We start from the raw sequence: 26,294 nt of genomic DNA, 5'->3' as shown, positions 1-26,294 counted from the left end.
CTCTCTCCCTCTCTCTCTCTCTCTCTAGCACTTGTGCTCGTTCACTCTCTCAAAATAAATAAATAAAATCTTGAAAAGGAGTAAAAGCCAGTTAAAAAATACAATTAGAAATTTTAATCCCCATCCTCAGAGATTAATGAAATAGGTAGGCAGAAAATCAGTAAGGATATAAGAAACTTAAACACCACCATGAAGTAATTTAATCTAAGAGACATTTAAAGAAACCTTAACCTCACAGCAACAAAATATGAATTCTTTCAAGCTCATATGGGACATTCTTAAAATAGACCATATATGCTCCACATAAAACAAGTATTAATAAATTGTAAGTTTTGAAAGCATATAAAATATGTTCTCTGGGCAGCCTGGATGGCTCAGCGGTTTAGCACCACCTTCAGCCCAGGGTGTGATCCTGGAGACCCTGGATCAAGTCCCACATCAGGCTCCCTGCATGGAGCCTGCTTCTCCCTCTGCTTGTGTGTCTGCCTCTCTCTCTCTTTCTCTGTGTCTCTCACGAATAAACAAATAAAATATTTTTTAAAATATATGTTCTCTGACCTCAGCAACAACAAAAAAAAAAAAATTAGAAATCGGCAACAAACAATTTTGGGAAATCACAAAATATTTAGAAATTGAGAAATTTCCTTCCAAGTAACTGTTAATAAAAAATAAATCACAAGGGACATTAGTAAATAATCTTGAGTTGATTATAAAGGAAGCATAACAAATCAATAAGATACAGTGAAAGCTGTGGATAGACTGAAATCTATAGCTTCAAATGGTTGGTTTAGAAAGGAAGAAGATCTAAAATCAACTATTCTAATCTAATCCTCACTCAAGAAAGTAGGGAGAAATAATGAAAGTAAAAAAGTTCAAAAGTAGATTGGAATCAGAAAATAAGGATCAGAATCAATAAAATAAATTTTTTGAAAAAAATCAATAAGACTAAAACCAGGTTTGTTAAAAAGACTTAAAAACTTATAAACCTTTAGCTAAACTGATCCCAAAAAAGAAGAGTAAAATACAAATTAGCAAAATCAATAATGAAAGGAAGAACATTAGTATAGACCTATAGATATTAGAGGATTATAAAGGAATCTAAAACCTTATGCCAATAAATAAAACAACTTAGATTGAATGGGTAAATTCAATGAAAAACACAAATCACCAAAACTTACTTATGAACTAACAGAAAATCAGAATAGAACAGTAGGGTAAAGAAACTGAATAATTCAAAATCTTTCCCTGAAAAAAAAAAAAATCCCAGACTCAGATTGTTTTACTGGTAAAGTCTATCCAACAATTACAAAGAGAGGAGGAAACACTTCTAAACTCATTTATGAGGACAATACAACCCCAATACCAAAGTAGACAACCATATTCCGGGAAAAAAATAAAAAACTACAGACTAATATCCCACAGGAACTTAGATATAAAAATCTTTCACAAAATATTAGCAAATCTGTTCCACTAGTATATAAATTATGAATCACGACCAAGTAAAACTATATCCAGTAATGAATTCTTAGCAGGACATCTAAAAATCAAGCATTGTAAAAAGGCATATTAATAAAAGACAAAACAACATGATCATATCAATAAAAACAGGGAAGAAGCAGCAGCAAGGAATACAAAGAGACTTCCTCATGGTAAGAGCATCTATGAAAAACCTATAGCAAACATCACAATTATTGGTAAAAAGACTAAATGGTTGCCCTAAATCAGAAACACAGCCGGGATGTAAACACTTGTCACTCCTATTTAACATTTACTGGTAGCTATAATTAACACAATGAGACAAGAAAAAAAATTAAAAGTACCTACATTAAAAAGGAAGAGATAAAACTATTTTACTCATACAGGATATGATCCTGCATGTAGAAAATCCTAAGATATCAAAAACAAGCAAACAAACAAAACAAAAAAATGAAGAAAAAAAAAAACAGCTACTATAATAAGTGAGTTTATCAAGATCACAACACTCAAGATCAATATTCAAAAATCAATTTTATTTATATGTCCTAGCAATGAACAACCCAAAAATAAAGTTAAGAAAATAATTACACATAGTAACATCAAAAAGAATACTTACGAAATTATTTAACAAAAAAATTATATGAGTTTAACACTAAGAAGTAAAAACACTGATGAGAAAAATTAAATAAAATCTAAATGTTATAGACGGAAAGACTCAATATTATTAAGATGGCAACTTTCCCCAAATCAATTTGTATGCCACATAAAATCTTTATGAAAATATTATCCTGTTATGTATATGGACACAATGAGATGTCATCTCACACCCATTTGGATGGCTACTATCAAGAAAACAAAGGATAACAAGTGTCGGTGAGCAGGGGGAGAAATTAGAACCCTTGTGCACTATTAATGGGCTTGTAAAAAAAAAAGTTCAGCTGCTATAAAAAAAAATGAAATTTCTTCAAAAAATTAAAAATAGACTTAACATATGATCCACCAGGCAGCCCAGGTGGCTCAGCGGTTTAGTGCCACCTTCAACCCAGGGCATGATCCTGAAGACCCGGGATCGAGTCCCATGTCGGGCTCCCTGCATGGAGCCTGCTTCTCCTCTGCCTGTGTCTTTGCCTCTCTCTCTCTCTCTCTCTCTCTCTCTATCTCTCTCTCTGTCTGTCGTGAATAAATAGATAAAATCTTAAAAAAAAAACATATGATCCACCAATTCCATTTCTACATGCATATTCAAAATAATTGAAAGTAGGGTCTCAGAGAAATAGCTACATATCCATACTCATAGAAGAACTATTCAAAATAGCCAAGAGGTAGAAATAACCTAAGCATCCATCAATGCGTGAATACATAAACAAAATGTGGCATATATACATGCAATGAAATACCACTCAGCCATAAAAAAAAAAAAAACCTGACATATGCTACAATGCAAATGAACTTTGAGGAAATTATGCTAATTGAAATAAGCCAGACACCAAAGATAAATATTGTATGATTGCACTTATATTAAGTTCTAGGGTAGTCAAAGTAGCCTAATTAATACAAACTAGAATGCTGTTTCATGGGTATATTTTAGAAAACAGCTTGGTATTTCCTTAAAAAGTTAATAAATACTTACCTTAGGAGTCAACAATTCCAGTCCCAGGTATTTACGTAAGAGGAATGAAAACAGTCTACACGAAGATCTGTACACAAACACTCATAACAGCATTATTTTATAGTGATGCCGGAAGCTAGTTGTCAATTAATTTATCTTTTAGTCCAAATTCCTTTTATGTTGTAGCCCAAACTCCAAAACACCAAAAACCTAAACAATGCCTGGATAAACAATATGATAACATCCGTAAAATGGAATATTATTTAGCATTAATAAGGAATGAACTCCTGAAAAGGACTTGCAATAATATGGAAAAACCTTATGGTAAGTGAAAGAAGTCAGACACAAAAGATCGCCTAGGAATGATTCCATTTGTATGAAATTTCTAGAAGAGATAAATCTATACCATCAGAAACCAGACCAGTAGTTGCCTGGAGCTAGAAGTGAGAGCAAGGGATGATTGCAAAAAAGTGCCAGAAAGTTTTTTGTTGTGATGGAAATGTTCTAAAAACTCAATTGTGGTGATTCTTGCACAGGTTTGTAAATTTACCTTAAAAATCATTGAATTGTACACTTACAATGTGAATTTCATACTGTGCAAATTAAGCTTCAAATAAAAAGAGTTTGGACTAAAAAACAAATCAGTCGACAAGGAGCTTCCTGCATCACTAGGCCTAACTGCAGCAGAGACTTGTATTAAGGTGAATATTCAGTTTCCGGAATGCCACCTTCTACTTACTCCCTGACCCATGCGTGCTCCTGCCCACCACCCCACCATGGGAGACACAATCACTCAACACATTTCTGTCCTCTGGGCTAGGGCTCAGTGGACAAGAAAGTAAGCACCTCGTCTTCACTGAATTCATGAGAACTTAAATTTGGAATCAAGAAAGCAATGTTCGTTCTCTCCATCACTGATGCTCTATTATCCAATTCATAATTTGTTAATTATAAGTAAAGAATAAAGTAGATACACTGGAAAGAAATAAAGTTTTAAGTGGAAGAAGTCTGTCTTGGCTCTCAACAGCTTTCCAATTTCCAGTCCTGGTTCTGAATATGACTCAGCAGCATCACCCCTACTCCCATGCAATGAGAGACATCTATGAGGCCTTCAGCAGCAGGAAACTATTCTTTTTATTTCCAAACTAATGCAAAAAGACTTAACTAATGTAAGGATCAGTGCTTCTTAACTGGGGCAAGGAAATTGGAAAGTGTGGGGAAGTGGTTTTTTTTGGTTTTCACACTCATTGGAGAGCATTACTGGTATTTAGTGGGTGAGGTTTAATGAGTCTTCTGAAATCTGAAGAATGGTGTAGCTCAAGAAGAAAAGGGCCTGCCCCAAATACTCAAGAGAATCCTCACTGAGAAATAGCTAACATAGACCTAGCCCTCAATTAGCAACATTGTTAAAAATTACAGAAACCCGGTAAAAATAAATCATAATGCCACCATATTAAAAAAAAAAAATAAGAAACAGACATTCCTTCCTGTAAGAAAGTAAGAAACAGACATTCCTGTAATTCACAGGGGTAACCACTTTAATAGTTTGGTATATACCCCTGCCGTGTTCTGTCTCTGCTTCGATGGACATATCTAGATTTGTAACACAAAACACATTTTCACTTAATAGTTTGCCAACTATCATTTTAATAAGTAACCCATGAATAAGACTGTTACTGTTACAAAACATTTAACATAGAAAACTATGCATACTAAGTATCGAACCCTGTGCCCTATCAATAAGATGTTATCAAATTTTAAAATTCGAAGATAATTATATTTCCATCTTCCAAATATGAAAACATATATAACATATATGTAACAGTACTATTAGGTATCAACAGAAAAGGGAGGGGACTGAAAATGAATAAAATTACCTGTACAACTTTTCTACATGCTAAAAATGTTTAAAAATCAAACCAAAACAGCCTTCAGGGCAGATAGTAAATCATATATCTCACTGTAGGATAGAAGCTTAAACTAAAGCCAAAGAATGTGATTTACTGCCAGCATTTCCAGATTCCCCCCATCCTTCACTATACTGCGTGATGGTAGGATTTCATCTGGTAACTGTTCTAAATTCTCACCTGAACTTTTTTCTCCCTAGAATGATATTATCTTTCAAATTACACTCTAGAAGAATTCATCACTCTGACAATGTATCATTAATCAAAAGTAAAGAGGGTTGATATTTTATAGCATTTTGAAGTAGATGGCACCTTGTAGAAGTTTAGGTCCAAGAGTAAAAGTTTTAGTTTAGTTAGAAAAACGATATACTTTATGGTGCTGTCAATGCTTCAAAACTCTTAAGTACCATCATTATCCCAAACTCTAGCTGTCCAGCAATAAATATTAATAATCATGTTGACATAGCCATGCCCCTTTATGTGATCCAGAAGTTTCAGCTCAAAGAAACTCACACTTAATTTAGATCTATGTTACTTCCTAAATTTGGGCGGGCGGGGGAGGGGGGGTTGGGGAATGCTGGGATGTCTCTTTCATGGTGTTAAAATCCATTGATTTTCTGGGTGCAAAATTTTAGAACAGATTTATGGCAACCACAGGCTTTTATTAAAACCTGTTATTTCATCTGTATTTGGTAGGCAAATGCACACAAATACAGAGATACACACATATAAACATTGAGAAAAACTTGTATGCTGCAGAACTTAAGACCCATTATGAAATTCGTTGGTTGCAGTGACTGCTGAATATGGGTGGAACTTGGATAGCTTTTAACTATAAAATTATTTCAGAAAGACCAAATTACGCACTAAGGGGAATTTAAAAAGTATATATGTTATATGTTACATAATTTTTTTTGGCTTGGCTTTTGAGAAAACACTTTCCTCCCATATTGGGAATATTTTCCCACGTACAGCTTGTTCTGGTTTCTTTGATGTGAATTACCTCATATGCAAGTGGTAAATAAGGGAATGATGTCAGTAGAACTGTGGAGTTTTATTGATTCTTAAGTTTTTCTTTTCCAGCACATTACTGTTTTGAGACAATCATGGGCAAGCTGTCTCACAAGCAAAGCCAAAACCTTAGCAATACAGGAAGATCTTAGGTAAAAAGATGAAAATCTCTAATAAAGCCTCCTCTTTGGACAGAACTATTTTAATGGCTTTAACTACCATGCATTCCATTATGTGAAGCTATCTGGAAACCAATGCGAGTGCAGATAAAAAAGCTGATTTAAAACAATGGGTTGATAAAGGGGGCAATAGTTTAATTTAGATTTTTCATTTTGTTGAAAATGATGTCTGTTAGAAATGAATTGTTACCAGGATCTACATCACAGAGAAGGAAGTGCAAGTCTTCAAGATGTGTGTGTGAAAGGTACTATAGAATTATTAACTATTTTTGTTAGAGCTCGTTAAAAAGTGCAATAGGATTTGAGAGGCCTTCCCCTAACTATTGTTCCCTGAGTTAGGTGGATAATTTTCCAGAATGGAAAGTTTCTCAGAAATCACATATCATGTTATGGTAGAAACACATGGACAATGAACAACTATAATTTATAGTAAAATAAACTTTCTCTTTAAAAAATCAGAAAAACATTTAAGATTTATTTATCCAAAGAAGCTTCTCCAGATTATTTTGTCTATATATTTCTCTTTATACATTGCATTAAATACATTCATGATGGTAGTATAAGGACCTCGCTAACTAAAGTCAACAATAACAAATCAGTTTAAATCTCTCTAAATTGGGGGATGCCTGGATAGCTCAGCAGTTGAGCATCTGCCTTCAGCTCAGGGCATGATCCTGGGATCCAGGATCAAGTCTCGCTTTGGGCTCCTTACAGGGAGTCTGCTTCTCCTTCTGCCTATGTTTCTGCCTCTGTGTGTGTGTGAGTGTGTCTCATGAATAAATAAATAAAACCAAAATCTCTCTGAGTTGGGAGATACATAGAAAAGAAGGACTAGTAACTACAACAAGCAGATAAACTCCTCAAATTATCATGATCTGTGATAAGATGCAATAAACCCATGGGGGCACCTGGGTGGCTCAGTAAGTTAAATAGTTGACTCTTAATTTCAGCTCAGGTCATGATCCCAGGATCCCAGGATAGAGCCCAGGATCTGGCTCCCTGCTCAGCAAAGAGTCTGCTCAATGATTCTCTCTCTCACACCCCCTCATTCCTTCCCACCACTCAGCACTCTCTATATATAAAAAATAAGTCTTTAAAAAAAAAAAAGAAACAACACGATACAATAAGCCCATTAAATTTATACTTAGTAAAAACATTTTTTGCAAAGTAAAAATGTACTTATAAAAACATGTTAAGGGCACCCTTGGTGGCACAGCGGTTTAGAGCCGCCTGCAGCCCGGGGTCTGATCCTGGAGACCCAGGATAGAGTCCCGCGTCAGGCTCCCTGAATGGAGCCCGCTTCTCCCTCTGCCTGTGTCTCTGCCTCCCAGTCTCTCTCCCTCTCTGAATAAATAAATTAAAAAAAAGGAAAACACGTTAAGTTTAAACATCCTAATCGATTAAACAAAAATGAAAAAAAAAAAAAAAGCTTTCTCTCTTAATTCTCCCACATTATCAAAATATATCTTCTATTCTTGAGGCACCTGGGTGGTACAAACATCCAACTCAAGTTTTGGCTCAGGTCGTGACCTCAGTTTCCTGAGATAAAGCCCAGCATTGGGTTCTGTGCTCAACACATCTGCTTGGTACTCTCTCTCTCTCCCTCTGTCTCTTCCCACCTCCACCCCCTTCACTCTCAAACTCTCTAAAATAAATAAATCTTAAAATATACATATGTACACATATATATATAACATATATATATATCTTCTATTTCTATAGAGAATTGTTATTTTACTTGTCTGATGAAGGCATCTTTACAGATTGTCTTAGTTCAAATCTGTTCCCTAAAAATAGGCTTTACCATAGAGTCAACTCTGCATTCTCTATGAAAGTTGAAGAAGGAAATATCCATAAATGATTTGATCAAAGGTTTCATCTAGTGTTAGGAAACAAAAGAAAGAGAAAAAAAAGTTAACTTTAGGTCAGCTAGAAAGGCAGAGAAGCAAAGATGGGAATTTCCATATAGTATAAACTGGAAAATAAAAACAATTTGAGTAAAAGTTCCCATATAAAAACATAAAGAAACAGTAGAAAACTAAATATTTACAGGGTGAAAGAATGTTGCAACGGGGGAACTCACAACAGAATCATGTTTTAAATACAGTTCTGCTCATCATAGTTCTAAAAACAGATATGGTATTTGCATGAGTGGTACAAAAATATCAATGGTATAAAAAACTGCTTATTACAAGCTAGATAAAAATCAAATTCTGTAAGTGTGAAATTCATGTGGCTGAAATTTATTGCTTATTCTAGCATCATTTAAGTATAACTTTAAGTAGAACTTAAAGGACCTTTGGATTTACCTTTCCTCTAAAAGTTTAATGAAAACCACAGATTTTATTAATCAAAGATTTATGTATTGGTATTCCCCCTTGACACATAAAGAGATAATAAAAATAAATCAGGACCTGGACACATGCTCCTGATTGTAAATGCAGTTTACTGAAAAAGCAGTTCAAGACAGCTGTGCAGGAAGATCCTGACCTCACCTCACCTCCATGGACACACCAAATCTACAGCTACATATAGATCAATTCCCCCTAAAAAAGATGTAAAAACTAGCTGAACAAAGGCAAAAAGGGCCACACTGAGAAAGGTAGGAGAAACAGAGATGTAGTGTTGCCAAAATCCTCATCCTTGGCACATAGACCAACAACCAGGAGGGATCTCACAACTATGGGGTTTTTCCCTAAGGATTGAGGGACTCATAACCACATCAGGCATCTCAGCCCTTGGGACTTACACCAGAGAGATGTACCCCCAGAATGTCTGGCTCCAAAAACCAATGACACTTGCATCCCTGAGATCCAAAAGATTATGGGAATATAAAGTTCATTCTTAAAGGGCTTGTATGCAGACTCACCCTAAGACTAGCATAAAAGCAACAGTTTGAAAAGCACCTAGGCCATTTGTGAAAAACATTCATCAGCTAATCTTCACGTATCTCTTAAAAATACAGGAATCTGGTAGGACTTTCTGTGGAGAAGGAAGTAATGGCAGGCATTATTTTTGTGCTCCTTCTACCTTATTAGCACTGGCAGGCTTGCTCTACCCCCTCACTCATGGCCCTGCTGACATCAGCAGGCTTTCCTCTCCTGCACTCTGCCTTGATGAAGCTGGCAAGCTTTCCCTACTCCCTTACACTCCTGTGGTCTTAGTATACTGAGCCCACCCATAAGCTTTCCCACCTATAGCTGGTGGGTTTGTCCTAATCCCATGCTCCCTATAGCCCCCATTGGTCAGTGAGCTTACCCTGGTGCTAGATTCTCCTATGGCCCCGCTGAAGCCAGTAGGTATGCACAGTCGACACAGGGGATGCCCCTTGAACACCTGGCCCTGGTGACCTGGCTCTGTGCCACAGGGCCTCATAGGACCAAAACAATCAAAGAGGGTCTTGGCAGGCTGTCAACCCTACGGCATGGCACAGAAAACAGACTGAAACATGGTCTTTTTGTGGGGGAAAAAAAAAAAAAAAGCCTATTTACTTGTCCTGGAGCTTTAGCCTGAAGGGAGTCTTCAGTTTACCACACATATAGAAGCTATGGAGGAGCTCTCAGGGAATGTAGGCTGGGGGATGCTAGCTTTGTGCTCTCCCTTGACCTTGCTACAGCTCACTAATATCTCCCAGAAAGGAGTTTATATGCTCATCTGGATCCTTGACTTTTACAAATGCCATGGAGACAGGTCTAAATTGCCTGGTCTAGAGGCCAGCAGGGATTGCAAAGTGGTTCCAAAGGCCTGTACATATATTTGCATATCTAAAAGCTGCTGCTTGAGGGCATGGGTTCACATAGGCCTGAAACTAGGTGCTGGCTGAGAACCCTCCCTTTGGACTGGGAAGGCTGGAAACAACCTCAACAACTAGGATTGATCAGGAATAAATCAGATTGCTTAAATAATCATGATGGTTCAAAAAAACCAAGAATGAAAGCAAAATTGAACAGTAAGGTTTCTTGTCTTCACAAGGTCACTTAAGAGAGGTAAGTGGGAGAGGTAGCTATTTCATCTAAAACACAGAACCAAACATGGAGAAAAAAGCAAGTCGAGGAAACAGAGGAATATGTTCCAAACAAAAAGAACAAAATAAAGCCACAGTAAAACACCCAACAGAATATAAACAAGTAATTTACCTGATAAAGAGTTCAGAGTAATAAAAAGATGCTCATCAAATTCAGAAGAAGAATGGATGAATACAGTGGAAACTTCAACAAACAAATAAACATAAAGTACCAAACAGAACTTAAGAACTGAAGAATACAATAACTGAACTGAAAAATACAACTGAGGGGTTCAAGAGCAGACTAGATAAAGAAGAAGAATGGATCAGAAATCTGAAAGACAGAGCAGTGGAAATCACCCAAACAGAGAAGCAATGACGATGACGAAAACAAATTAAAGATAGCTTAAGGGACATATACAACAACATCAAGCAGAATAATAACATTCTCTTTCTTCTGAAGGACAAGAGAAAGAAAAAAAAATGCAAAAAACTTTTTTTTTTTTTTTTTTTGGCAAAAAACTTATTTGAAGAGAGAATATCTCAAAGCTTCCCTAACCTGAGAAGGAAACATCTATAGATCCAGGAAGCACAGAGTTCCAAAAAAGATAAATCCAAAACATTCTGTACCAGACATACTATAATTAAAATGTCAAAAGTTACAGAGAGAATCTTAAAAGCAGCAAAAGAAAAACAACTTTCTATGTATAAGAGAACCCCCAAAATACTATCAACTAATTTTTTAGCAGAAATTATTACAGGCCAGAAGATAATGCCATGATATATTCCAAGTACTGGAAGGAAAAAAAAGTTCCATCCAAGAATACTCTAACTGGAAAGGCTCACACTCAGAATTGAAGAGGAAAAATTTTTCAAACAAGCAAAAGCCAAAATCCATCATAGTAAACTGGCCTTACAAGAATTGCTAATGAGACTTCTTTAGGCTGAAAATAAAACACACTAAAGAGTAACAAGAAAACATATGAAAGTAAAAATCTCACTGAAGAAAATATACAATAAATTTAGTAGATTTGCCACTTATAAAGCTAGCATAAAGGTTAAAAGGTAAAAGTAGTAAAATTAACTACAACAATTAGTTAAGAGATATAGAAAATAAAAAGTTGTAAATTATAGCATCAAAAACAAAATATACTGGGAGGAGAGTAAAAATTTAGTTTTAGAATGTATTCAAACTTAAGGTGCTATCAACTTAAAACAGACTGCCATATATATGTGTGCATATTCATATAGATATATACACACATGCATACACATAGAGACTGTTACATGTGAACTTCATGGTAAGCACAAAGCAAAAACCTACAGTAGACATACAAAAGATAATGAGAAAGGAATCTAAACATAACACTAAAGAAAGTCATCAAAACACAAAGGAAGAGAGTAAGTAAAGAAGAAAGGAACACAGAAAAAATAGAAAGCAGCCAAAGAAGAGCCAAATGTCAGTAACCACATACTTATCAATAATCATTCTAATGCAAATGAACTAAATTCTCCAATCAAAAGACAAAGAATGACTGAATGGATTAAAAAAAGATATGCTGCTGGGATGCCTGGGTGACTCAGCAGTTAAGCATCTGCCTTGAGCTCAGGGCCTGATCCTGGAGTCCTAGGATCCAGTCCCACATCGGGCTCCCTGCATGGAGACTACCTCTCCCTCTGCCTGTGTCTCTGTCTCTGTCTCTGTTTCTCTCATGAATAAATAAATAAAATCTTAAAAAAAAATCTTTTAAAATCTTAAAAAAAAAAATAAATCTTAAAATCTTAAAAAAAAAGAGAATACTATGAACAATTTACACTAGCAAATTGGACAACCTAGAAGAAATGGATAAATTTCTAGAAACATACAGTCTTCCAAGATTAATCATGAAAAAATAGAAGATCTAAATAGATTACTAGAATAAGAAGATTGAATCTGTAATTTAAAAACTCCCAACAAACAAAAGTCTATGACCAGAAGGCTTCATAGATAAATTCTACCAAACATTCAAAAAAAAATTAATACCTATCCTTCTCATTCTTCTAAATTATTGAAAAGGAGGGAATACCCTCAGACTCCTTTTATGAGGTATTGCCCTGATACCAAAATTACACAAGGACACTACAAAAAAAGAAAATTACAGTCTAATATCCTTGGATAACATAAATCCATAAATCCATTTTTAAGATCCATAATCTTAAAAAAAAGGTATGTTGTCTACAAGAGACTCCCTTCAGAACGAACAACATATACAGACTGAAAGTGAAGGGATAGAAAAGATATTCCATACAAATGGAAATGAAAAAAAAAAAAAAAAAGCTGGTGTATACTTATATCAGACAAAATAGACTTTAAAACAAAAACTGTAATAAAATACAAAGAAAGGCATTACATAATAATGAAGAGGAAAATCCAACAAGGAAGATAAAATTTTAAATATTTATAAATGCAATATTAGCAGACCTAAAGGAAGAAATTGACAGTGATAAAATAATAGGGAATTTTAATGCCCCACTTACACCAGTGGATAGGTCATCCAGATAGAAAATCAATAAGGAAACATTGGCCTTAAATGAAACATTAGACTAGATATACTTAATAGATATACACATAACACTACATCCCACAGCAACATAATAAACATTCTTCTTAAGTGCACATGGAATATTCTCCAGGATAGATCACGTTGGGGCACAAAAGAAGTCTCAATAAATTTAAGAAGACTAAAATCATAACAAGCATTTTTTTTCCAATCAAGAAGTATAAAACTAGAAATCAGTCTTAAGAAAAATAACTGAAAAAATCACAAATATATGGATATTAAAAAGCATGCTATTGAACTGATGGGACAATAATAAAAATCAAAGAGAAACTCAAAAAATACCTTGAGACAAGTACAAATTGAAATAAATATTCCAAAAATCTATGAGATGCAGCAAAAGAAGTTCTAAGAGGGAAGTTCATAGTGATGCAGGGGTACCTCAAGAAAAAACAAAAGATATCAAATAAATAATCTAACTTTTACACCCAAAGGAACTAGAAAGTATATAAAAGAAGCCCAAAGTTAGTAGAGTGAAGAAAATAATAACGATCAAACAGAAATAAATGAATAGAGAAAAAAAAAAAAACAATTGAAAAGATCAATGAAACTAAAAGCTGGTTCTTTGAAAAGATAAACAAAATTAGTAAACCTTTAGCTAGAATCACCAAGAAAAAAAAGGACTCTTAAATAAGTGAAATAAAAAATGAAACAGAAGATACAACTTATCCAACAAAGGATATACAAAGGATCATAAGAGAATACTATGAACAGATATACAAAGGATCATAAGAGAATACTATGAACAATTTACACTAGCAAATTGGACAACCTAGAAGAAATGGATAAATTTCTAGAAACATACAGTCTTCCAAGATTAATCATGAAAAAATAGAAGATCTAAATAGATTACTAGAATAAGAAGATTGAATCTGTAATTTAAAAACTCCCAACAAACAAAAGTCTATGACCAGAAGGCTTCATAGATAAATTCTACCAAACATTCAAAAAAAAATTAATACCTATCCTTCTCATTCTTCTAAATTATTGAAAAGGAGGGAATACCCTCAGACTCCTTTTATGAGGTATTGCCCTGATACCAAAATTACACAAGGACACTACAAAAAAAGAAAATTACAGTCTAATATCCTTGGATAACATAAATCCAGAATTTCTCAACAAAATATTGCAAACCAAATTCAACAACACATTAAAAGGATCATATAACATGATCAAGTGGGATTTATTCCAGGATGCAAGAATGGCTCAACATCTGCAAATCAATCAACATGATTCACTGCATTAACAAAATGAAGGATTAAAATCATGATCATCTTAACAGATGCCAAAAAAAAGTACTTGACAAAATTCAACATCCGTGTATAATAAAAACTATCAACAAAGTGAGTATAGAAAGAAAGTATTTCAACACAATAAAGGTCGTCTATGACAAACCCACAACTAACATCATAGTCAATGGTGAAAATCCGAAAGCTTTTCTTTTAAGATTGGGAAAAAGACAAATATGCCCATTCTTACCACTTTGAATGCACATACCACTGGAAATCCTAGCCACAGCATTAGGCAAGAAAAAGAAGCTGAAGGCGACCAAATTGGAAAGGAAGAAGTAAAATGGTCACTAGATGCAGATGACTTAACACTATATATCGAAAATACTGAAGATTCCACCAAAAAAACTAATGAATTAGTCAGAACTAATGAATTTAGTACAGTAGTAAGATAAAAAATCAATATACATAAAGTAAGATACAAAATCAATATACATAAATCCATTGTGTTTCTATACGCTAATAACAAACTGACAGAGAAATTAAGAAAGGAATCCTTTTTAGAATTGCATGAAAATGAATAGAAAACTTAGGAATAAAAAAAAAAAAGAAAACTTAGGAATAAATTTAATCAAGGAAGTGAAAGAACTGTACGCTGAAACCTAGAAAACACTGATGAAAGAAATTGAAGAGGACACAAATACATGGAGATACTCTGTGCTCATGAATTAAAATAATTAATATTGTCAAAATGTCCATGACCAAAAGAAATCTATAGATTCAATGTCATCCTCATCAAAATATCAATGAAAGTTTTTACGGAATTAGAACAAATAATTCTAAAATTCACATAGAACAACAAAAGACCCTGTATATCAAAAACTTGACATTTATCAAAGCAATCTTAAGAGGAACAAAGTTGGATATATCAATAACTTCAAACTATGCTACAAAGCTAAAATACCAAAATGGCATGGTATTGGCATTAAAACAGACCGGTAGATCAAATAAAACAGAAGAGAGAGCCCAGAAATAAACCCACGCATATATGGTCAATAATTTATAACACAGAGTCAAGAATATACAAGGGGTAAGGACAATCTCTTTAATAAATGGTGTTGGAAAAACTGGACAGTCATATGGAAAAGTATGAAACTAGACCATTATCTTACACCATGCACAAAAATTAACTTAAAATATATTAAAAACTCAAATGTAATACCTAAAGCCGTAAAACTCCTAGAAAAAAAATATACAGTAAAATCTTTGACATAGTCTTGGTTTTAAATTTTTGATTATGATCCCAAAAGCAACAAGAGATAAGTGGGACAACATCATACTAAAATGCTACTGCACAGCAAAGGAAGCTATCAGCAAAATGGAAAGGCAATCTTCTCAATGGGAGAAAGTATTTGCAAATAATATATCCAATAAGACACATTAATATCCAACAAGGGATAAATATATAAAGAATTCAAACAACTCAATAGCAAAAAAAAAAAAAAAAATACAAACAAAAACAAAGAATCTGATTAAAACATGGGCAGATGACCTAAGCAGCCAATTTTCCAAAGACCTGCAGATAGCTAAAAGAGCACATGAAAAGATATTCAACATCACTAATTATCAGGAAAAATGCAAATCAAAACCACAATGACATATCCTCTCACATCTGCTACAATGGCTGTTATCAGAAAGACCAGAAACAAGTGTTGGTGAGGGTGTAAAAGAAAGGGAACCCTCACACACTGTTAGTGGAAATGTAAATTGGTATAGCCACTATGCAAAACAGTATTTAGTTCCTTTTAAAAATTACAAAGAGAACTACCGTAACTTCTGGCTATTCCGCTTCTTGGTATTTATCCAAAGAAAATGAAAACAGTAATTTGTAAAGATATATGCACCCCTATATTCACTGCAGCATTAAAAACAATAGCCAAGATATGGAAACATAAGTGTCTACTGATAGATGAATGGATAAAGATGATGCGGTGTATACACACAGATGTTCATGTGTATGTATGTATATATAATATTATAGACACAGTGGAATACAGTCAGTCATAAAGAAGAAGGAAATCTTGCCATTTGTGAAAATATGGATGGGCCTTGAGGGGTTATGCTTTACATGGACAAATACTGTATGATTTCACTTACATCTAGAACCTAAAAATCAAAACAAAGGACAAGCAAAATAAAACTCATAAATACAAAGAACAGATTGGTGGTTAACAGAGGGAAGGGGGTTGGGTTGGGTAAAATGGATGGAAGTGGTTAAATGCATGGTGACAGATGATAACTTATTGTGGTGATCACTTTGTAGTGTATACAAAAATGGAATTATTTTGTACACCTGAAACTAGTTTGATGTTATATACCATTTTATCTCAATTTCAAAAAAATAAATAAAAAATGAATGTGGTTTACTATTCGGTAGATAGTAAATATTAAGTAAAACTAATCTGGACTCAGTATTTAATAGTGTCACAAAGTGATGTGAAAATCATGAAATAAAACACATTTAATGCAGGAAAAATATTTTAAGATAAGGCAATAAAGAGTATATATAAAAGAAAACATGTTGTCAGAAATTTTTAAATCATTTGGTATTCAGAAAGATAATAAAATAGGATCTTGGTCTAAACAATTGAGACTTTCAAGTTTTATTAGCAACATTAAAGAATTCTATTTAGAGAGCCAGAATACCAACAAAAAATAACACAGGAAATTCACACCTGCAATCTTTCTATTTGCAGTTTTGATGCCATATAATTATGCACTATATTAATTATCTTGGCAAGTACTTACTATTGTTTTCAACTAATATTACATGTATAATGCATCCAGATGAGTTAGCTGCTTTTCAGTAATTACTCATATTTGAGCTACATGAGAAAGAAATGATTTTATACACAGTGCTCTGAATAACAGATTTTTAGGCAGAGCAGAAAAACTCACTAACAAATAACAATCAATAATTTGTCATATTTTGTTTTTATATATAGTAATGCTATTATGTAACAACTGAACAATTTTTATCCTATAAAGAACAATGAACCTAAAATACCATAGAACTTGTCAGATTCCATGAAAACACTTTAAGAACATTACTAGCACCTGCAAATTAAAAAACACTTCTCAAATATCCAACAACAATGGGATTGATTAAAGGTTCAGACAATTGGGTTAGAATAATGATCTTTATGGTCCCCTCCAAAATTGGGATTCCATTATTCTCCATTTGGACAATGAGAAAGTCTGTATTTCTCCAAAATTTTACTTCACTGGTTTTTCACATGAGCCTCCTGAAATCTATATTACTATAATAATTTTGAAAATAGCCCTACAAACAAAAGTAAACCTTTAATTAATTCTTTAGATTCATTATCATTCATGTACTTTGTTTTCTAGGTTCTAAATTTAGATGGTGTAGTAACTGTGTTGAATTTCTCCAAATACTCTATCCTAATAAAAACTAATATATGGAGGGCCTGCTATAAGCAGAATACTTTTATATTTATTGTCTTTTTATCTGATCCTCACAACAATCCTGCAAGTTTCTGAGCTTGCATATATGAGTTGTTATCTTGAAGATTTCCTTAGCATAAATGTTACAGAAACACCCTTCCTTTTGAGATTGATTTGAACCATGTCTGCTTTAAACCCTTGCACTGCGTTCACCTTCCCCACTCTGTTGCTCCAACTGTCACTTAATTTTGTAACATACTCCCTAAGCCACCCATGCTCTCCCAACTCCTCCTTGATGGTAATAGAAGCCCCACTCTCCCTTCTCCATTCCCCTTTCAAATGCCACCTTTTTCTTTTCTTTAGTTTTTCTTAACACTAGCATCAAACAAGTCATCACAGACCTGGTCTACCGGTGTTGGCTAATAACTGTCAGTAAAAACGATCAGGTAAATGTTTTACTGTTTTCAAATTTTTTTAAATGATTCAAAAGTAGTTAAGAAGTAAAATAAGCCAGAATAAATTTTGTAAATAAAAATGCATACTTATATACACATGCACACACATACATACACACTACATGAAGATTCCTAATTAATCAAAACTATGAAGACTCATATCTAGATCTTCTCAAAACTTTTTGTAGGGGTGCCTACATGGTGCAGCAGTTGGTTAGCCTCTGACTTGATTTTGGCTCAGGTGTGATCTCAAAGTCATGAGATTGTCATGATCACATGACAATCATGTCATGTCGCAATCGTGAGATTGTCAGATCAATCAGACCCACATAGGGCTCTGTGATAAGCACTAAGTCCCATTTAGACACTCTCTCCCTGTGCCACTCCTCCCCTGCACATGCTCATTCTCTCTAAAATAGATAAGTAAATTTTTAAAAAACAAACAAACAAAAAAACTTCTTGTCAATATTTATCCAAAAAACAAAACTTAAAAATAGAACTATCTTATGATCCAGCAATTGTACTGCTGGGTACTTATCCACAGAATACAAGGACTTGATACATGTATCAAAGGGATACATGCACCCCTATGTTTATAGCAGCGCTGTTTATAATAGCCAAGGAATGGAAGGAGCCCAAGGGTCCATCAACTGATAGATGGATAAAGAGGTGGTAAATATATTAGATAGATAGATCAATGATGATATTGATATATTGATATATATAATGGAATATTATATTATTGACATATCTATATATATTATGTCGATATTGATACATTGATATATATATATATATAATGGAATATTACTCAGCCATAAAGAGAATGGAATCTTGCCATTTGCAACAACATGGATGGAGCTTGAGATTATGATGCTAAGTGAAATAAATCAGTCAGAGAAAGACAAATACCATATGATTTCTCTCATATGTGGCATTTAGAAATAAACATAAGGGGAAAGAAAAGGGAGGAAAGCCAAGAAACAGATTCTTAACTATAAAGAACTGATCATTACCAGAAGGGAGGTGAGTGGGAGGATGGGTTGAATAGCTGATGGGGATTAAGGAGGGCACTTGTGATGCACACTGGGTGTTATATCTAAGTGTTAAATCACTACATTCTACACCTAAACTAATATTATACTGTATATTAACTTATTGGAACTTATATAAAAATTTGAAAAGAAAAAGAACAAAATCTTGCCTTTTACAGTGATATGGATGGAGCTAGAAAGTATAATGGTAAGTGAGGTAAGTCAGTCAGAGAAAGACAAATACCATATGATTTCACTCATTTGCGGAATGTAAAAAAAACAAGCAAACGGAAAAAATATGAAAGAGAGAAAGAGAGACAAACAGACTCTTAGAACAATCTGAGAGCTATCAGAGGGAAGAGGGATGGGGGATGAGTGAAATAAGTGATGAGAACTAAGGAGTGCACTTGTCGTGATGAGCCCAGTGTGGGGTATGGAACTGCTAAATTGTACACCTGAAACTAATATAACACTGTATGTTAAAAAAAAAAAAAAAGTGAGGCAAAAACAAGTGTTGGCTAGGACACAGAGAAATCAGAACTTTCAAAATCTGTTGACCGGAGTGTCAAATGGAGCAGCCACTTTGGAAAACACTCTGGCGGTTCTTCAAACAATTAACGACAGAGTTACCATATGACTTAGCAATTTCACTACTAGAGATATAGCTAAGAGAAACAAAAACATATGTCCATATAAAAACCTGTACATAAATGCTCAAAACAACATTATTCATAATAGCCAAAAGGTGCAAACAACCAAATGTCCATCAAACAATGAATAAAAAATGTGGTATATCAATATATACAATGGAATGTTATTCAGCCCTAAAAATAAATGTAGTACTAATACATGCTACAACATGGATGAACCCTGAAAACTTTTTACATTTACTGAGTAAAAGAAGCCAGTCATAAAAGACTGCATAGTATATGACTCAATTTATATTAAATATAAGCTAATCTACAGAGACAGAAAGTAGATTAATGGTTGCCAGGAGGTTGGGGGAAGGATGGTACTAGGAGATGGGAGTAGTAGCAAAAGGGTATGGGGTTTCTTTTTGAAGTGATGGGGATGTTCTACAATTAAGTGTGCTGAGAGTTACACATTGTGAACATACAAAATCCACTGAATCTCATCAGTGAATTCATAGTATGTAAGTTTTATCTCAAGAAAGCTGTTTTTAAAATATTCTTGTCAATGATGCCTGCACGAGTGTTCTTCATTCATCTTTCGGGTATCCCACCATTTTGGTTTTTGAAACTGCAATGCCCACCAAGGAACCTGCATGGGTTAACTAAACTTTTGGCCTGTCATCTAACCAGTTTTGGCGTCAGTCTACTGAGAAGGATGAGAAGCGGGATAGCAGTTTGCTAACAGGACCATCAGTTGTTCTTGGATGGGAGTCTTGCAGCAGTTCATGCACAAGTACAGCCAGAATAGATGAGGATCACACCTGCTTAGAAGTTCAATTTTCCACCAGAGTCAGTTCCCATCTACATGGCTTCCAGAGCCTCCCAGCAGAACTGACGGTACAAAGCTCACCACGCTCACGATCCTGTGGCTTACTCCACGTATGTATAGTTTTCCCATCCGGATGCAATTTGCCAATCAGGAGTCATGTTTACCATAAGTATGTTTTCTAGGAACATAGTTGACATTACTACCTTTATCTTTTTCCCCGGAAAAATTAAAGTTCAAATTCTCGGACTTAAAAGGCTTTTCCAAGCCCTTCACCAACAGAACACATTAACATACCATAAATTCCTTTAATTATCCAATCTTTGGTTTTTGATATTCAGAGGATAATGAAGCTTTGCTACTTAAAATATAGTTTCAAATTATTTCAGGAGCCTGTTCATATCATTAGGGACTCATTCATGTGCCCCATTCATTCAAAAAGTCAATTTCTGTGAGCCAGGTACAATGTTAAGCACTGAGAATACACTGAACAAAATAGAAATAGTTCCTTTCCTCACAGGATTTTTGAAATTAATCAGAAGATATAAAAGAGTGAATAGTTGATAAGAATATAATTTTTAAAAACCCTTTGATAGAGGAAGTTCAAAGTGATAATCATAGAGAAGGGCTATAAATGCAAACATGCAGCATAAGGAATTTTGTTAATTACATTATTCATGTTTAAGAAATAGAGAAAAACATGGCATGACTCAGTTGTTTATATGTATTTTTTAAGTATTTTGTTTTTTCTTAAGTATAATATTAACTAATATTTATAAATAGCAAATTTATATAAGATATTTACATTACTTAGACTCTAAAGTCATCAGACTTTATAATAAATCTTCTTCAACGGAACATTTACTCATCCTTACATATTTATCTTATTGCCAAGACTTTGGAGAATAAAGTGAGCGTGCTCACCTCTGTCCCCTTTCTGGGTTTTTTCTCTAACCACTTCCTGTCCAGAGAAGGATACACTGCAATCTAGATATCCATTAAGAAGTTTTACTGGGTAGGCCCTGCCCTGGCAAAGGGGAATATCTGCCATTTGGGGTTAGGGTAAAAAAAAAAAAAAAAAAAAAATTTCAATTCCAGGAAGAATTGGGAAGCTGATAATGGCAATCAGTAGTTCTAATTGTAGCAATAATAAAATTGATATTTTGATTTCTATGTTTTCACTCTAATATCTATTTCTCACTTGGTTCAGAATCTGAAAAAATGAAGAAAGAGATGTTCAACACTAACCTTTAAAAATTGCAGCGCACTCTAAAATTAGGCCAAAAATTATCTATAATTCCACCCTGAATTAGATATTGTCATGGGTCAGGTTCCCAGGAAACAAATTCTGAGATTTGCCTGCCTGACTTCTAGTGGAAAGTGCTCTGAAAAGAACAAGCGTGACTGGAAAAAAAGAGGCAAATTTGAGCAAAGAGGAAAGCTGAATTTGATGCAGTTGCCAATTCCAAGGGAGAAGCTGTGATGGCCCATCAGTTGTTCTCAACTGAGGCAAGGGTCTCATGGGAATTGGTACCCTCACATAGACCAGATATTAGACCAGAAAATGGGCCACCTCCAAGAATGGAGTGAAAGCTTGGAAGTGGCACTTCTCTTTGGGCAAGAGTGATTTCCCAGGTGAGACCCAAATATGGTCTATCTGCAGGTAACACTCCAGGCAGCTAGGGAAGCATCTCAGCCCTGAAGAGGAGGATCTCAGTGGCATACCACGGCATCTATAATACGTGTACGTACAGCATTTAAAACAGGTCCAGTAAGATCATCCAAGTAACAATGAGATTGTCCAAATGACTGGCTATGACCTAAAAGTACTGCGTTACTCTGAAAATTAACAGAATAATGATAATGTGAGCCAAAGAGCTGATATTGGTCATTGTCAAATCAAAGGAAAAAACTACCATAAAGTCAGCAAGCATGAATAGTATTCTGATGATAACTGAAAATCTGCCTGGTGATTATTTTCCTATAAGTATGTTCAAGCAAACATATATCCCTATTTATATCTATATAGACATACCTTCCCTTGGAGATTAAAAAAAAGTAAGGAGGCTGCATATAAATGCTTTATACTAGAAAACATAGAAATTCTACCTCAATTATCTCTTTTCTCATTAATAACCACTCCCCTTCCCAAGATCTCTCCTTGCCAGTTAAGAAAAATCTCCATTCCAATTAAGAAAATACACATACCAGAATCTATTAATGATTTACCTAATCCAAGCTCCCTTTGTGCATGTCATATTTCATGATGGAATACCTTTTGTTTGCTTCCCGCCCCCCCCATCTTCTATTATCTCTGATTAACCTTGTCTCTTGTGTCTGATCACATATTGTTAAAAGGAAAAAGAAATGCCTGATAGATTAAGACCTTATCTTTCATCAATGTGAGGCTTACCCACTGGAAAAAAAAAATAAATCTTTTGTTTCAATCCTTAAAGTGTTGCAAATTATCCTAAATATAGAAATAGGATTTTCATCCTTAGTAATTCCTCTCATGCATTTACACTTTATTTTGCAGGTAATTAACTACTTAACAGAGATTGCAGAGATAAAAATAAAAAAAGAAAAACGGTTGTTGGAATCACTGCCAAGTATAAATCAATCATAAATCAAAAGAAAGGCCCTTTGAAATTATAATGTCAGTCAACATGGAAATGGTAATAGTTTGCCTTCATTTTTTTCAAGGATTTATCTCTTAAGTAAAACAAGATATGCAGTACAAAATGGTCCCGGTTGACTGTGAACTTTCTAAAGACTCACTGGGCTGTAGGATGGGGGCTGAAACAGTTTACAGCAATCAAATTTGGCTGGGATTTAAAATAACCAGAAATGTCAGCATAGGTTAAAGAATATAAAGTTGAGCAGCCATTAGCCTAGAATGCTTGCTTTTTATATAGTAATGCTTAAAAATCAGTTATCAAATGTCTGCTCTACCTTCTCAAATTTAGGGAGTATTCAGCAGTCAACAACAACAACAACAACAACAAATCCCATGGCTTTGACAGTTGCCAAAATAGTGGAAAGTTAAAAATATTATATGACTGGTTAATGAGGGCTAAACAGAGGGAGATACCATTCGCTGCTGACCAGCAGTCCTCAGGCCAGACAACAACAGTATCAAGAACATTTAGTCATAGGAAAGACCAGGAAGAATGATAGAAACAAGGAAAAAAAATGACTGCAAAAAAAAAAAAATTAAAGCACTAAACAGAGACTAGAAATAGGATGAAAATGGCAGATAGCTAATGGGACAATTGATTAAAGTCAAGAAGTGATGGCACAGAATGGGTAAGACCATGATAAAGAAAAATGGGGGTGCCTGGGTCTGACTCTGGTTTGGGTTTAGGTCATGACCTCACAGTAGTGGAATCAAGACCTCATTCCCCCCACCACCACCCCAGGCTCAGTGGGGAACTGGTTCCAGATTCTCTCTCCCTCTTCATCCTGCTCATGTGCTGTCTTATGTGCACACACGCTCTCTAATAAATAAATAAAATCTTTAAAATAAAAGAAGAAAAATGAAACCAGAAGAGCAAATTTCTTAGGAGGAAGGTGTAGCCCCACCATCAGCTAGTCTAGGCATCTTACTGTTGTAACAGCTACTGGTCTAAATAATGAGAAGGAGCCACCAAAATACAGTGGGACTGTATTCATTGTATTCTTTAGTAAGATGGGAGGGAGTATGTTATACATTTTGTAAGTTTCCTTAAAAAAAAAAAACTTTTTTAATTAAAATTTTTGTTCAGTGAATAAATGGTCAAATTTACCTGAGTTATCTGGAAAAAAATCTTCAAAGTACTTCACTATGCAGCACTCTGGATAAGTGAAATGATGTTATATAAAAGGAGCAATAATCCATGTTCAGCTCCCAATAGGGGCAAGCTCCCCATACGTTTTTCTAAAGTTAGCCTCCTAATTTGATTTCCCCACTAGGCAATGAATTTCCCAGGACTGTCCTCAAAATAGCATCAAGTAGTGACTTTTGCCTTCACAGACTGGAGGGCAACACAGTGGAATAACATGAATATGGAAAATACACAGTTCTCTATCGGTATTTAACTTTAAAATCCATACATAAAGGAACCCCTGTGCTTAAGGAGATCTCTCAAGGATTCACTGTCACTTGTCATGCTCTTTGATTCATACACCTATCGTAAAATTCACTTCTGTTAACCTCTAGAGATGAATATGTCTTCCACAACTTGAGATTCACTAGGAACTTAAATATCATTTTACTATTTCTGGCTTACCACCTTTCCTCCCCTGCAATCAAAACTAGAAAATGTGATGCTATGATACGAAGTATATATTCAGTGCATGATACGAAGTATATAATCAGTTAGTATTCATTCTCTCTTCCTCATCAATTCTACCCTTAGGATTATGTAAAGAGCCCATCTACAAAGATGACATTCTTCTTTTCAAGATGCAGAAGACACTGAGTTTAATGACATTAATACGGAATAGAAATTGCTCAGTTTAGAAAGCATACGCTATGTTGTGTTGCTTTTAGAAAGCATGATTTGACCCGTACCATATCTTTCTCTGGATTAACAATAAGCCATATCACAGCAAAGTTTGCCTTTTGAAATTGATTGATTGTGTGTGTGTGTGTGTGTGTGTGTGTGTGTGTGTGTGTGATGTATATGAGATAGAGAGAGAGAGATACGAAGGAGAGCAAAAGATATAGGGAGAGAGGAGAAAAACAGACATCAAGAAATCTTAAGTGGCTATTCTAAACACTGAGCAGCCACTCAAAAATAACTGACTTTGGTAAATATTGATAGGAGTAAGGTCTATTTTATGTTTTGTGGTTATTATGACTTGGATCATCAGCCTCCTTGAGACGTACCAATATTTATGTTGAGGTAACAGGTACAAATTGAATCTTTCTAAATACAGATCTGATTGGTCTCCTTTTTTTTTTTTGCTTACAAGATATTAGAATCTTTAACCCTTTACACAAGATCCTTGGTTCTCACTTTTACCCTCAGGTCCTTAAGAGCAGAATCCTAGTGTTATTCATCTGCGTAAGGTACTGGCTAGCACAGACCCTGCTCTCTAAAAGGTATTCGATAAATATTTGTTGAATAAATTATTATACAATGAATGAAATCTTTGAGAAATCAGTGCACTGTTAAATGTAACTTGGTATAATATGTCATATCTAAATTTAGCCATATTTATGAAGTATTAGAATTTTTAAACCATCTGACAGGGTTTGAGTTTAAGCATTTCACAAAACAATGACTATATGAGGAAAACTAAAAGCTTCTACTATGTAGGAGGAAAAGTAGAAACCTGAGAGATAAGCTTATTTAAATGATAATGGGTGAGGACAAATAAAAGACTAATTAAAAAAAAAGACATGAAAAGAAAACATTGGAGATTCCTATTTCAAAACTATACAGAAATAATATTTAAAACAAACCATGCGTTCATTTGAAACCACAATAGATAAAAATACTGTCTAATTTTTAAATGTCAAGTTCACCGATAAAGTGCACGATCTGAAAACTCTAATCAAGCTAATGTCTCAGGAACTATATTAAAACACAGTTTAAATAGCAGATTAGCACTCAGTAAAATAATTTTAAGATATATGTAAAGACTGTACATAATAGAACTTTAGAAATTAATATAAATCATCCTAAACTCTAGATAATTAAACATGTTTTAAAATGTCTTTGTGTTGAAACATTTTATAAATACACTTACAAGTAAAGCATTTTAAAAAGTCATACCTGCAAAAGAGTTGTTCTATGGAGCTTCAGTGCCCCCTTCTGGTGAATTTTAGCAAAGCAACCTGAACAATAATCTTCTCCACATTCAAGGCATACCTTAAAAGAC

The 26,294-nt window shown here is 34.4% G+C and overlaps 1 protein-coding gene across 2 annotated transcripts in view; it reads right to left on the bottom strand.

Annotated features, from left to right (window-relative positions):
- The window catches only part of ZBBX (zinc finger B-box domain containing), a 113,507-nt gene that overhangs the window by 58,666 nt on the left and 28,547 nt on the right, over positions 1-26,294 (bottom strand). For both annotated transcript variants that reach the window (XM_072752309.1, XM_072752310.1), the window contains exon 7: positions 26,189-26,284. In XM_072752309.1, coding sequence (XP_072608410.1) covers positions 26,189-26,284 — 96 coding nt within the window. The remainder of the gene's footprint in view (positions 1-26,188; positions 26,285-26,294) is intronic.

This window comes from Vulpes vulpes, chromosome 3 (genome assembly GCF_048418805.1).
Source record: "Vulpes vulpes isolate BD-2025 chromosome 3, VulVul3, whole genome shotgun sequence".
Lineage (NCBI taxonomy): Eukaryota > Metazoa > Chordata > Mammalia > Carnivora > Canidae > Vulpes > Vulpes vulpes.
Note: the sequence above shows the minus strand (reverse complement) of the source record. Positions and strands in the feature narration are given on the sequence as shown.